Source organism: Ctenopharyngodon idella, chromosome 10, assembly GCF_019924925.1.
Source record: "Ctenopharyngodon idella isolate HZGC_01 chromosome 10, HZGC01, whole genome shotgun sequence".
NCBI lineage: Eukaryota > Metazoa > Chordata > Actinopteri > Cypriniformes > Xenocyprididae > Ctenopharyngodon > Ctenopharyngodon idella.
Window position 1 is genome coordinate 49,984,216 of NC_067229.1, and position 13,471 is coordinate 49,997,686.

Sequence of the window (13,471 nt, forward strand, 5' to 3'; positions counted from 1 at the left end):
TGTTGATCCTTTCATAAACAGAGACCAGCGACTGTTGCCCCAAAACACACACACACACACACACACACACACACACACACACACACACACTGGCCGTCTGAGCATCTCTGTGTTGCCACAACAGTCGTGAACTATACAATCATTTGAAGACAATGTATCTTTCTCCACAGTTTGTTGGGTTTAAAACACAAATATAAGTCTCATATTTATTCAAGGAGAAACATGGATCAAATACTTTTCCTAAAACAATTTCAGAAGTTGTTAAACGGATTAAAATATATTAGAGTAAAACAATCCAAAAACACAGAAAATACAAATTGTGGACAGATTGAATGGTGAAAGTGTCTCTGTGTGAAGATGGATGATAAACAAGAGCGATTAATGGTGGAGTAAGACATTATATTCTCATTAAATAAGACAAACATTGTTTTCTATGTGAATATATAGTAAAGTGTAATTTATTCCAGTGATCAAAGCTGAATTTTCAGCATCATTACTCCAGTCTTCAGTGTCACATGATCCTTCAGAAATCATTCTAATATGATGATTTGCTGCTCAAGAAACATTTATGATTATTATCAATGTTGAAAACAGTTCATATTTCTGTGGAAACTGTGATACACCACCATTCAAAAGTTTGAGGTCAGTAATATATTTTTAAAGTAAAGAAATACTTTTATTCATCAAGGACGCATTAAAGTGTCAGTAAAGACATTTATAATATTACAAAAGATCCTATTTCAAATAAATGCTGTTCTTTTGAACTTTCTAATCATCCAAGAATCCTGAAGAATAAAATGTATAACAGTTTCCACAGAAATATGAATCAGCACAACTGTTTTCAACATTGATAATAATCATAAATGTTTCTTGAGCAGCAAATCATCATATTAGAATGATTTCTGAAGGATCATGTGACTCTGAAGACTGGAGTAATGATGCTGAAAATCCAGCTTTGATCACAGGAATAAATTACAGTTTAAATAGTCACTGGTAAATCATTCCCAATGAGACCAGAAACATGAATAAGGAGTAACTAGAGTGTTCTGGTTGTGGTTGTGGTGCCGTCGTTCCACACAGATAAGATCTGACTTCCAGAAAGATTGACCAGTTTTCCATCTGTTTCTTCATCATGTGGTCTCTTCACTCCCGTCTGTATTCCTCCTCCAGCTGCAGCTTCTCCGTGTTGAGCGTCGGCGGGTCGCTGCAGACCTGCACCTGGTCGAAGAAGCTGAAGTCTGCGGCCAGTTTGCCGCCGTGTGTGTTGGACAGCACCGGTTTGAACTCGTAACCCCACAGGATCTCCTGCGGCACGTAAGACGTGCGGCTCTGGCAGGTGGCGGCCGTGGACTCCACAGTGCCGTTGAGGGTGACCAGCAGCTCCAACTCTCGTCTCGGCAGGTCGTCGGCCGTGAGACCGGCCAGCGGGCTTCGGTCGTCCAGCACGTGGTAGAAGGTGAGCGGCAGCAGCAGGAACGGACACTCACCGCTGGAGTCCAGGTGGAAGTCCACGCTGGCCTGGTGGACGAGGGTCTTCTCGCCCTCCTGCGTGACGTGGGCCGACAGCAGTTTCCCCGAGAGCTGGCACTGAATCAGGAGGCTGTTCCTCAGGTTGGCCACTCGCACCATCAGACACGGCCTCCCGTTCTGCTTGCAGACCACCGCGGAGCGGCTGAACCTGATGGTTCCCGCGCGCTTCTTGGGTCGCGCCAGTTTGGCCAGGAATGCGCCGGTCACGAAGATCTCCGCCAGCCCCGTGAGGACCAGCTGCACCACCAGTGTCACGATGGCCAGAGGACACTCCTCCGACACGTGCCGGAAGCCGTAGCCGATGGTGGTCTGGGTCTCCAAGGAGAACAGGTACGCACCAGTCAGTGAGTCCACGTTCATCACGCATGGCGTGTGATTGGAGGACGGGTCTGCGTCAAAGTCACCGTTCCTCAGGCCGATGAGGTAGAAGATGACGCCGAACACGAACCACGTCATGACGAAGGTGGAGGCGAACAGAGTGATCTTATAACGCCATTTCATGTCCACCACCGTGGTCCAGATGTCGTGCAGGAAGAGCTTGATCATTCCCTCCACGTTATCAATCTTCACGTTATTGTGGCCGTCTTTGGACACCACGCGGCGCACGTTCTCCGTCATCCTGAGAAAGAGAGAAAACAGGTGAAAATTCAAGCAGGAAAATAACAGAATCAATGATGCAAACTCTCTGCTGTAAAGCACTTCTAAAAGACAATAGAGTCATTATTCAGATCATTTCATTTCTCATCTTAAGGTCTTAAATCAGAGCAGAAAGTCTTAAAGGGGTGGTTGATTATGATTTGACTTTTTTAACTTTAGTTAGTGTGTAATGTTGCTGTTTGATCATGAACAACATCTGCAAAGTTACGACACTCAAAGTTCAATGCAAAGAGAGATATTTTCCTTTACAGAATTCTCTGTTTAAGGACTACAACAAACGGCTGGTAGGGACTACAACAAGCTTCTTCCTGGGTTGGTGACATCACAAACCCTAAAATTTACATAAACCCCGCCCCCGAGAACACACAACAAAGGGGGCGGGGCCATGTTGGGCTGCTTTAGAGAAGAGGAAGAGTTGTTGTAGTAGAGTGTTGTTGACATGCCGTCATTTTACGCCGGACTGCTTCACAAACGAGGGTCAATTCAACACAAAAGATTAACATGACGCACATGCTAGTGGATGAGTTGAATCAACTCCACAGCAACTACATAAATTTATCCACTAACCATTCAGAAACGTCTAAAAGTTGTAACTTCTTCCTGAGTCTCTCCATCAGTGTCGACTCCGGTTTGAACAATGTAAGGCTGAACACCGTTACTGACAATCCTCATTTTGGCTGCGTGAGATTCTCCAGCTTTGTTGTTGTTGAGCGACCGAAGCGTGAGCTGTTAAAGCTCCACCCTCTTCTGGAAAGGGGGCCGGGAGCAGCAGCTCATTTGCATTTAAAGGGACACACACAAAAACGGCGTGTTTTTGCTCACACCCAAATAGGGGCAAATTTGACCAGCTATAATAAATGATCTGTGGGGTATTTTGAGCTGAAACTTCATAAACACAGACAAATCTTGTGAAAGGGGCATTATAGGTCCCCTTTAAATTCATAAAGTTTTGGCATTAAATGTTGCATGCATTGAAAAAAAATTATATCTTCCTCAGTATTTTTGTCCTGTTTTCTTTTCCTTTACTTGAGATGCAAATGTAAAATTGAAGTCTTGAAAAACTGAATAACAAAATTAATGCTTAAAACAAGAACAAATGTTTGTCATTGAGTTTAGGGTTAGCCACTGGCAGATATTTGTTCTTGTTTTAAGCAGTTTTAATCAATTTCACAGAAAACAAGACTTCATATTCTGTCATTTTGTATCTCCAGTAATTGTATCTTGAATCTTTAGACAATTGCACTAAAAATACTGAGGAAGAACGTGATTTGTTTTGCAGTGTGATCAGAAGATACAGTAAATGTTCATATTCTAGTGGTTGAGCAGACGTATTCAAGCTGTTGGAAGTGTTGCTAATACAACTCATTGTTTTCTCCCTATAGACATTTACATTTCAAGAACATATTGCTGTATTGTGTTCCCTTCAATTGATTCCTTAAATTTTCTTTATTTGGTCTTACAAAGGTCTTAAATTTACACTCATAAAACCTGCAGGAACCCTTATAACTGAACATTATGTGTCTTTTAAAGCCTGACTGACAGCGGTGAGAAACACGAACTCCATCAGGAGACAGAAATCAGGCTCAAATGAACCCAAACGGTGTGATTTATGATTCCAGGCTGCATTAATATCATTCAACCATTTGGGTCCAGCTCCTCAAGCACAAACCAGTCGCTCCAGAGACAAGAGGCCGTTCAATCACAGTTCTCCTTCTGGTCCTCATCATCACATTTTATTAATGACAATCTTTAACTCATTAGATGATTCTCACTCTTTGCACTTTTGAGACTTCAGACGGCGGTGAAACTCTCTGTCCGGTTGTTGTTGTTGTTAGTCGAGTTAATCAACAGTCCTTCAGAGTTGTAAATTAACAGAGCAGCTCAAGTTCACAAGCACACGTTCATATATATATATATATAAATGAGCAGATACATAATAGCATAACTGCCTTTAATCTCTGAGATCCAGTGAGAGTTTGTCCTTCTCTTCTGCCCGTCTCTTACCTGTAATCTGAACTTTTCCCCCCAGCGAATGTCCTTGTTCCTCTATTGTCCTTGCGTTTGTGTGCGACTCTTTGGCACAATGATATTGAGGACAGTTAATGAGACTCTAAAGAAGGAAATTACAGTGAAACTAGTAGAGCCGGTTCTCTCAGTAACTCCTCCTACAGTCGCTCGGTGAAGTGATTCTTACATTACTGTCCCGTTTCTGACTGTTATGAGTCCAAACACTCCGACGTTCGGCCCTTAAACACACTGATCTGTCTGAAATTCAGATACACATCTTCACACTCCTACTGTCACTGCAAACATGATGTTCTTCCTCAGTGTTTCTGTCTTGATTTCCAGCACAAACATCTAAACATTCTTAAATCAAGATACATTTACTGGAGAAGAGAAATGACTGAAGATATTAAGACTTGATTAATGAAACGAATCATCAAAACAAGAACAGTGAAAGTATGTAAAGTAATTTCAGGATGTTTTCTATCATTTTAAATTAACAGAATACATCTACGACAAACAAGGGTTCTAAAAATATGGCTTCTTATTAAAAAAATTCCTGTGGCTCAATTTACCCCAGGTTAGGGGTAAGTTGCTCCATCTGGGTATAAACTGACCATCTCAATCTGAATCAAAATCATGTGAAATTGTAAAGATAATTTACCTCTTTTAAAAATGAATTTAATAATCAAATTTCTTTTTACAAATAATCGTATTTCCTTTTTTTTTTTAAACTAACCTAAACAACACAAAACCAACCAAATGAAGTTGAAATTTCAGTATCTTTAATTATTTGCATTGCAATATGTTGAACACCAAAGTTGTATCCTTCCCCAAAACAGACTAAACAGAGTTTGTTGAGTAAAATTAAATAGAAACTGAATTAGAAATGAATAAATGTCACTGAAACTAATAAACATTTTAGTCAAAAGGTTGATAGTTTTTACCATGTTAGGCCATTTGGGGACTGGAGGGGAAAATATGATCAAAAACATCTTCTGGTTCATATCTGAGAAGGATTTGATGTTGTACACTGTATCAAATAAACTCGAGAAAAAAGATAAACTAAACCAGTTAGAAAAAAGATAAACTGAAATTATACCAGTTTATTCTTCAGAGTTTTAACTTAACTTCAGTGCCTTATGGTGGGGCAAGTTAAAACGCTGGCTCAATTTACCCCACAGCATTTGGCTCACTTTGCCCCATAGCTGCCATTTTGGAAAAAAACTAGCTAGCTTACCAATTCAGGCTAATATTTAGCTACATGATTTGCATGGTTTTATATGTTGCTAAATCACCAATATGCATCATAAATATTTTTAGACCTGGACACATTTGCTTTGATGAAACAGACAAAATTTCACTTTGACAGTTTTGAAAGTAAATCAGTGCCTTCCACTCCTCACAGGTGCTTCACTCTTCCACACTTTGGCAGAAATGATGGGTGGTTCCAAAATATATGATCACATGACAATAAAAATCATTCTGACATGTTCATGCTTGTTTTCAGCAGTCAAATAAATCTACAGATCCGCTATATTTACAGTAAGAGGGAAAGAAAGATCTTTCCTGAAACGTTTTAGTTCATTACGGTTTTTAAATGTTATTTTGCGTCAGAACGTTCCCATAATGTTTGTAGAATATAATGTTCCCTTTAATATTCGTATAAAAAACGTTTTCAAAACATTTAAAAAAATGTTCAGGAACGTTTTCACATATTTTAATCAGTTTTATTTTAATAAACAATACATTATAGCTAACACTAATATTACATTACAATATATAACATTTAACATTATAGGGTTTTTACTGTTATAAAAACTCGTAAGTGTCGGAATCCCCGTGAAACGCGTCACTGCCGGTGATTCAGTGTCAAACAGCGAATAAACAGAAGATTTAAATGAAAAGCTGTTAATGAGAGTCACAGAAAGAAATGTGTGGCGTGAATGATGACCGCGAGCTGACGCTGTTTTTACAGAGTTTTAAAGAGTTTGATCACAAGGTGAGATCTGTGTTTATTGTTTGATCTTCATATAAATCATCGTCAGGTGTGTGATCTGTCGGGTTATGGCTGGATTGTGTGATTATTGTGTGTCTGTGATGCTGTAATCGAGCTGCTCTTCTAACCGGAGTCATATACTTTACTTTCATTCAAAATATACTGTCTGATGTCTACAAATTAGATTTGAGTGTGTGTGTGTGTGTGTGTGTGTGTGTGTGAGCAGCGCTACATGAAGTTCACGTGACACAGTTTGCTATTAACCGTGTAATTATTAGAAGAAGCCAATCAGGAAGTATTAGTGACTGGTGTTTGTAACAGAAGCGCTCATGACTGTCAGTCACCTGTAGAGGGCAGAAGAGCATTAATGGAGTCAGATGAATGTCACGTGATCTGTGTTCTGTCTGTTATTCACATTCATCTCTAACAGCTGGAAACACATGATGTGCTGACTGTCATCTTTTGCCCATTCGTGTTCAGTTGTAGAAACTTTGCAAAAATCATGTATTTCTGTCTTGTTTTCCAGCATAAACATCTAAACGTTCTTAAATCAAGATACATTTACTGGAAAATGGAAGGAAAATGACTGAAGATATAAGGTCTTTTTTAGTGAAAAAATGCATCAAAAGTAAGTGAGTTTGTGCTTCAAACAAGAACAAATATCTGCAAATTAAAATCTTGATTCAAAGAGAAAACAAGTTCATTTTTTGACTCCACTGTCAGATATTTGTTCTGGTTTTAAGCACAAACTCACTTACTTTTGACACATTTTTCACTAAAAAAGTCTTTATATCTTCAGTCATTTCTCTTTTCCAGTAAATGTATCTTGATTTAAGAATGTTTAGATGTTTGTGCTGAAAACAAGACAGAAACTCTGAGGAGGAAACTGGTTTCAGAGGGACGTTCTCATTCTAAAGCTCATTCTTTCTCATTCTTGAGCGGCGCAGGAGTGACGTCAGAACCTGGAAGAATAATTCACTGCTGCTTCTCTTGTGTTGTGGGTTTTTAATGAGGTTTTTCAACTTATGAGTGAAAAAGATCTGTGGTAAACATAAGTTGACAGTGAATTAGTCTTCCGGGTTGTGATGTCATCCTGCAGCGCTCTGATTGGCTCCGCCCCTGAGTGCAGCATGAGTCATCAGGATTTTTGTCTGGTTTTCCTGGATGAAATGTGCTTGTCTGTAATACAAGTTTATTTGTTGAGACTCACATGTTGGTGTGATGGCAGTTTAACTGCGGCGTCTGACGGTCAGCGTGTGTTAGCAGGTCATGGTGACACATTAACCGTAACCAGTTAGTGAGTTACTCTGAAGCAGTGCGTTTGGCCTCCGGCGGGAATATTCCTGTAATTATTAATGTGCCGTGTGTTTCTGTGTGACTCCAGAGAGTGACCCCGGGCCCCTGGAGAACATCTATTCATGCTGTAATTATTCAGGGGCCACAGAAAAGACACACTACAAACGACCTATTAGAATGATTTCTGAAGGATCATGTGACTCTGAAGACTGGAGTAATGATGCTGAAAATTCAGCTTTGATCACAGGAATAAATTACACTTTACTATATATATATATACAGTATATTTCCGTAACCTGTTTTGCTGTTGAGATGTTGTGAGTGATTCTTCTGCTTAAATTCTGTGAATAATGTGCGGCTCGTCTGCATGTCTGTTTGTCCTGCTCGCTCCTGTCGTGGGATTGGCTGGTGTGTGAGCTGATGATGATGATGATGATGATGATGATCAGTCCATCATCATTTCAATGCATGTCATTCCAAATCTGTTCGCAAATGAAGATGTTTTTAATATTCTCTTGTCATTTTTGTCAGTCCGTTGAAAGTGTACAGATTCAATAATCCTTTATTGAATTCATCTGCACATATGTGAGGAGAGACGAGAGCAGATCTCACAGCACCAGCTTCCTGTTCATGTTGGTCAGCAGCCGCTCTCTCTGCCAGAGCTCACACACACACACACACACACACACACACACACACACACTCACACACACACACACACAAACACACACACACACACACAAACACACACACACACACACACACAACCCGTCTTTTTGTACAATAAATCTGTTAAATCAGCAAGATAAACATGAGTGAATGATGGAAAAAGGTCAGTGGAAATCTACCAGGTCACTGTGTGTGTGTGTGTGTGTGTGTGTGTGTATGAGAGAGTGTGTGTGTGTGTGTGTATGAGTGTGTGTGTGTGTGTGTGCATATGTGTGAGTGTGTGAGCGGGTCTGTTCTTGTCCGTGTCGTTCAGGCGTGTGAAGCAGCAGCAGGAGGATCTTCTCCTGTGGATTTGTGAAAAATGGGAATTGATTTTCCAGGCGTCCTGTTAACTGGTGTTTTAAAGCAACAGACGCGTCACTGACACTTCACAGCTTCAGCAGAAACACATGATCATGATGATGATGATGATGATGCTTTGACAATAGATTCAGTTCACAGGAAAATGTGTGTGTAAAGATACATACAGTATACAGACAAAGTATTGTGACACCTGACCGTTACACCAACAGGGACTGTAATGACTTCTAATTCTAAACACACAGACATTAATATGGAGTCGGACCCTCTATAACAGTTTTCACTCCTCTTGAAAGGCTTTCCACAAGATTTTGGAGTGATTTGCTGATGTCAACGTTGTGGATCGAGTGGCCCATGGTGGCGGTGGGGTTATGGTATGGACAGGCGTATGTTATGGACAATGAACACAGGTGCATTTTATTGATGGCATTTTGAATGCACAGAGATACCGTGACGAGATCCTGAGGTCCATCGTTGTGCCATTCATCCACGACCATCACCTCATGTTGCAGCATGATAATGCACGGCCCCATGTTGCAAGGATCTGTACACAATTCCTGGAAGCTGAAAACATCCCAATTCTTGCATGGCCAGCATACTCACCGGACACTGAGCATGTTTGGGATGCTCTGGATCGGCGTATACGACAGCGTGTTCCAGTTCCTGCCAATATCCAGCAACTTCGCACAGCCATTGAAGAGGAGTGGACCAACATCCCACGGGCCACAATCAACAACCTGATCAACTCTATGTGAAGGAGATGTGCTGCACTGCGTGAGACACCTGTGAGGTGGATGGAGAAGTGCTCACTAACACAGATTTAGACAGATTTGTGAACAATATTTGAGAGAAATAGGCCTTCTGTGTACATAGAAAAAGTCTTAGATCTTTGAGTTCAGCTCATGAAAAATGGGGGCAAAAACAAAAGTGTTGCGTTTATAATTTTGAATCAAACAACAAAAGGAAAACAAAAAATCACTCACTGCTCTTGACTGAATAACTTTAGTAGCTTTAATAAGAATACATTTCTGATTTGAATGCTGCTGTTAAATGCTCTGGCGAGGAGATAAACATGGCAGACTGTGGGCGGGGCCTATGCTAATAGGGTAGAGTCCGTCAGCAGTTGAGGGCGGGGCTTACATGAGAGTAGAGTGAAATCTGCTGGAAAGACTGTTTATGATTTATGGGGATTATAAAAAAATTAGTTGATTTTTACCATTATATGCTGGTTGTTTACACACATCTGTGTTCAAACCCCTTTAATATTAAAAGATGTCATCAAAAGATGGTATACAAAGAGCCCATTTTTCTTGTACATACATGTAAGTTTACCAGTAAATTACTACCTGTACTAACTACACACCGATCAGGCATAACATTATGAGCACTGACAGGTGAAGTGAATAACACTGATCATCTCTTCATCACGGCACCTGTTAGTGGGCGGATATATTAGGCAGTAAGTGAACAGTTTGTCCTCAAAGTTGATGTGTTAGAAGCAGGAAAAATGGGCAAGCGTAAGGATTTGAGCGAGTTTGACAAGGACCAAATTGTGATGACTAGACGACTGGGTCAGAGCATCTCCAAAACTGCAGCTCTTGTGGGGTGTTCCCGGTCTGCAGTGGTCAGTATCTATCAAAAGTGCTCCAAGGAAGGAACAGTGGTGAACTGGGTCATGGGCGGCCGAGGCTCACTGATCCAACAGATGAGCTACTGTAGCTCAAATTGCTCCAGAAGTTAATGCTGGTTCTGATAGAAAGGTGTCAGAATACACAGTGCATCAGTTTGTTGCGTATGGAGCTGCATAGACACAGACCAGTCAGGGTGTCCATGCTGACCCCTGTCCACCGCCGAAAGAGCCAACAGTGGACACGTGAGCATCAGAACTGGACCACGGAGCAATGGAAGAAGGTGGCCTGGTCTGATGAATCACGTTTTCTTTTACATCACGTGGATGGCCGGGTGCGTGTGTGTCTCTTACCTGGGGAACACATGGCACCAGGATGCACTATGGGAAGAAGGCAAGCCGGCGGAGGCAGTGTGATGCTTTGGGCAATGTTCTGCTGGGAAACCTTGGGTCCTGCCATCCATGTGGATGTTACTTTGACACGTACCACCTACCTAAGCATTGTTGAGACCATGTACACCCTTTCATGGAAACGGTATTCCCTGGTGGCTGTGGCCTCTTTCAGCAGGATAATGCGCTCTGACACAAAGCAGAAATGGTTCAGGAATGGTTTGAGGAGCACAACAACGAGTTTGAGGTGTTGACTTGACCTCCAAATTCCCCAGATCTCAATCCAATCGAGCATCTGTGGGATGTGCTGAACAAACAAGTCCGATCCATGGAGGCTCCACCTCACAACTTACAGGACTTAAAGGATCTGCTGCTAACATCTTGGTGTCAGATACCACAGCACACCTTCAGGGGTCTAGTGGAGTCCATGCCTCGACGGGTCAGGGCTGTTTTGGCACCAACACAATATTAGGAAGGTGGTCATAATGTTATGCCTTATCGTGTATATTACATTTATATACTTTAGTGTCTTTACATAATATATGTATCCTAACAGTCTACTGATTCTCTAATGAGAGTTAGTTGACCTGTAGTCACAGTGTTACTGTTAAATGTCTAAAGTGGACCATCGAAATAAAGTGTAACCGTTTATTTTGCCATAATGACAATCTTCTGCATTAGCTGCTGCATTTTTACTTGCTGTTTTAACCTAAAATAATATGAAAACTTTCAGACCTTTTCGATGTTTTGATGCATGACATGTAAAGGTTTGAGTTGAAGCGTTTAGTGTTGTAAATGGCTTCGGTCTGCTGCAGGAGATTTGATAGCTTCCAGAAATGCAAATTTTCAATGTGTTCATGACAAATCAATCAAAATGACTGTAAACCGAAATTTCATAATGTTCCCACAGTCAGATCATCAGTTCTCAAAACACACTGATGTTTCCATGAAAATGTTTGAGATGGTGACAGTAAATCTGCAATAATGAAGTTAATTAGTGCTGAATATGCAGTGAGGTCTGGAGGTTCATGTACATCAGTGAGAGAATCACACTGAACACGTACCGCTGCTTTAACTCTGTGTGTGTGTGTGTGTGTGTGTGTGGGTGTGTGTGTGTGGGTGGCCTTTGATCTGCTCTGATACACTCAAACACGCTTCCCACAGCGTGTCACAGCAGAGGTCATGTGGTGTCTGCTGCTCGCTGCCTTTCAGGAGTGTGTGTGTGTGTGTGTGTGTGTGTGTGTGTGAAGGGTCTTCAGCTCAGTCATCGAGCAGCTGTGTCTGTCACAGTGTTTCCAGCATTGAGCTCCAGTCATCATGCAGTCGCTCCGAAGGGACTTCAGTCCGTCTCCACAGAGGAACCTGCGCAGCTGCTTCTTCGGCCCCGGGGTCTTTGCTCACTTCCTGTGGGAACTGCGGTGGCTTCAAATGTCCTCCACCAGAAACAGTCAGATTATTTGATCATTTTTGTGTGTTATCTGATCATTATTCACCACCCTGTATAAGTGTGTGTTGTTTATTTGTTGTGTGTGAAACTGAACACAAGACAGTCCAAACAAATACTGACCGACTTCAGCAAATTTAGCAACAGAAATGGTCCAGTTTAAATAGAAAATGTGAACTAAATGTAAAGCTTCTATTGAAGTCACCATGAAATCAAAATTGACAGCTCTTGTTTTTTATAGAATATTGCAGTGTTTATTCTAAATGATTTATCGGTGCACATCATTATTGTGTTAAATTCATGTTCTGGTAATCTTGAATCAGAATATCTTCTCCTCCCTCTTGCAGCATCTCTTCTCTTCTCTGATGATGAGGGCGGGGCAACCTGTCACTCACATGAGATCCACCAATAGCAAACCACAACCATCCAATCAATTCCCCACAGACAAAATCAAGCCCCGCCCTACATTTGTTCTTGTTTGCAAAGCCGTTTCACTCGGATATACGGCACAATAGAGAAGAAAAGACTATCTATCTATCTACACTGAAAAAAATGGTGTAGGAAAAGAGCAATGATATATTAAGATGAAAGGCACTCTATGGTTTTCAGTTGTGATAAGTGATTATGCTCACTCACAGAATCAGACAATGCTCTATTTATGTTACACATTTCTAATTATCCTATGAATTATGATACAGTTTTGTTGACCAATTATTTTAATGCGGATCCAAGCGTGATTACCGTGTTCATTAAAGGGTTAGTTCACCCAAAAATTAAATTTCTGTCATTAATTACTCTCCCTCATGTCGTTCCACACCCGTAAGACCTTCATTCATCTTCAGAACACAAATTAAGATATTTTTGATGAAATCTGAGAGGTTTATGACTCGTCCATAGACAGCAATATAATCAACACTTTCAAGATCCAGAAAGGTACTAAAGACATCGTTAAAACAGTCATGTGACTGCAGTGGTTCAACCTTAATGTTATGAAGAGACGAGAATACTTTTTGTGAAAACGCTGAAGGTTAATGACTGGAAACACATGAGTGAATCTGTTATCTGTGTTTCTGCTCGGATCCTGCGTCAGCATCACATGCATGTGTCGTGCTGGTCACGTGATCAGAGTTGGCCAATACTGAGCCGGCATTTGGACGTAAACACGGAAGCCTTCACTGTGTTACTGCGTCACCTGTGTAAGGATAATGACACAGAAGAGAAGAGATTGTTGAATAAAGTTGTTATTTTTGTTTTGTTTTTGCACACAAAAAGTATTCTCGTCTCTTCATAACATTAAAGTTGAATCACTGCAGTCACATGACTGTTTTAACGATGTCTTTAGTACCTTTCTGGACCTTGAATGTGGTAATTTCGTTGCTTTCTATTGAGGTTAAAAAAACTCAGATTTTATCAAAAATATCTTAATTTGTGTTCTGAAGATGAACGAAGGTCTTACGGGTGTGGAACGACATGAGGGTCAGTAAATAATGACAGA

At 40.9% G+C, this 13,471-nt stretch overlaps 1 protein-coding gene across 1 annotated transcript; it reads right to left on the reverse strand.

The window, feature by feature from the left end:
• Positions 1–170: 170 nt before the first annotated feature.
• Positions 171–4,345, reverse strand: kcnj15 (potassium inwardly rectifying channel subfamily J member 15). The gene is made up of 2 exons (XM_051911478.1): positions 4,192–4,345; positions 171–2,149 (listed from the first exon to the last, which is right to left on the reverse strand). Exon 2 carries the CDS (start codon positions 2,146–2,148, stop codon positions 1,144–1,146), a length of 1,005 nt encoding a protein of 334 aa, XP_051767438.1. The 5' UTR covers position 2,149; positions 4,192–4,345; the 3' UTR covers positions 171–1,143.
• Between the last annotated feature and the right edge of the window lie 9,126 nt (positions 4,346–13,471).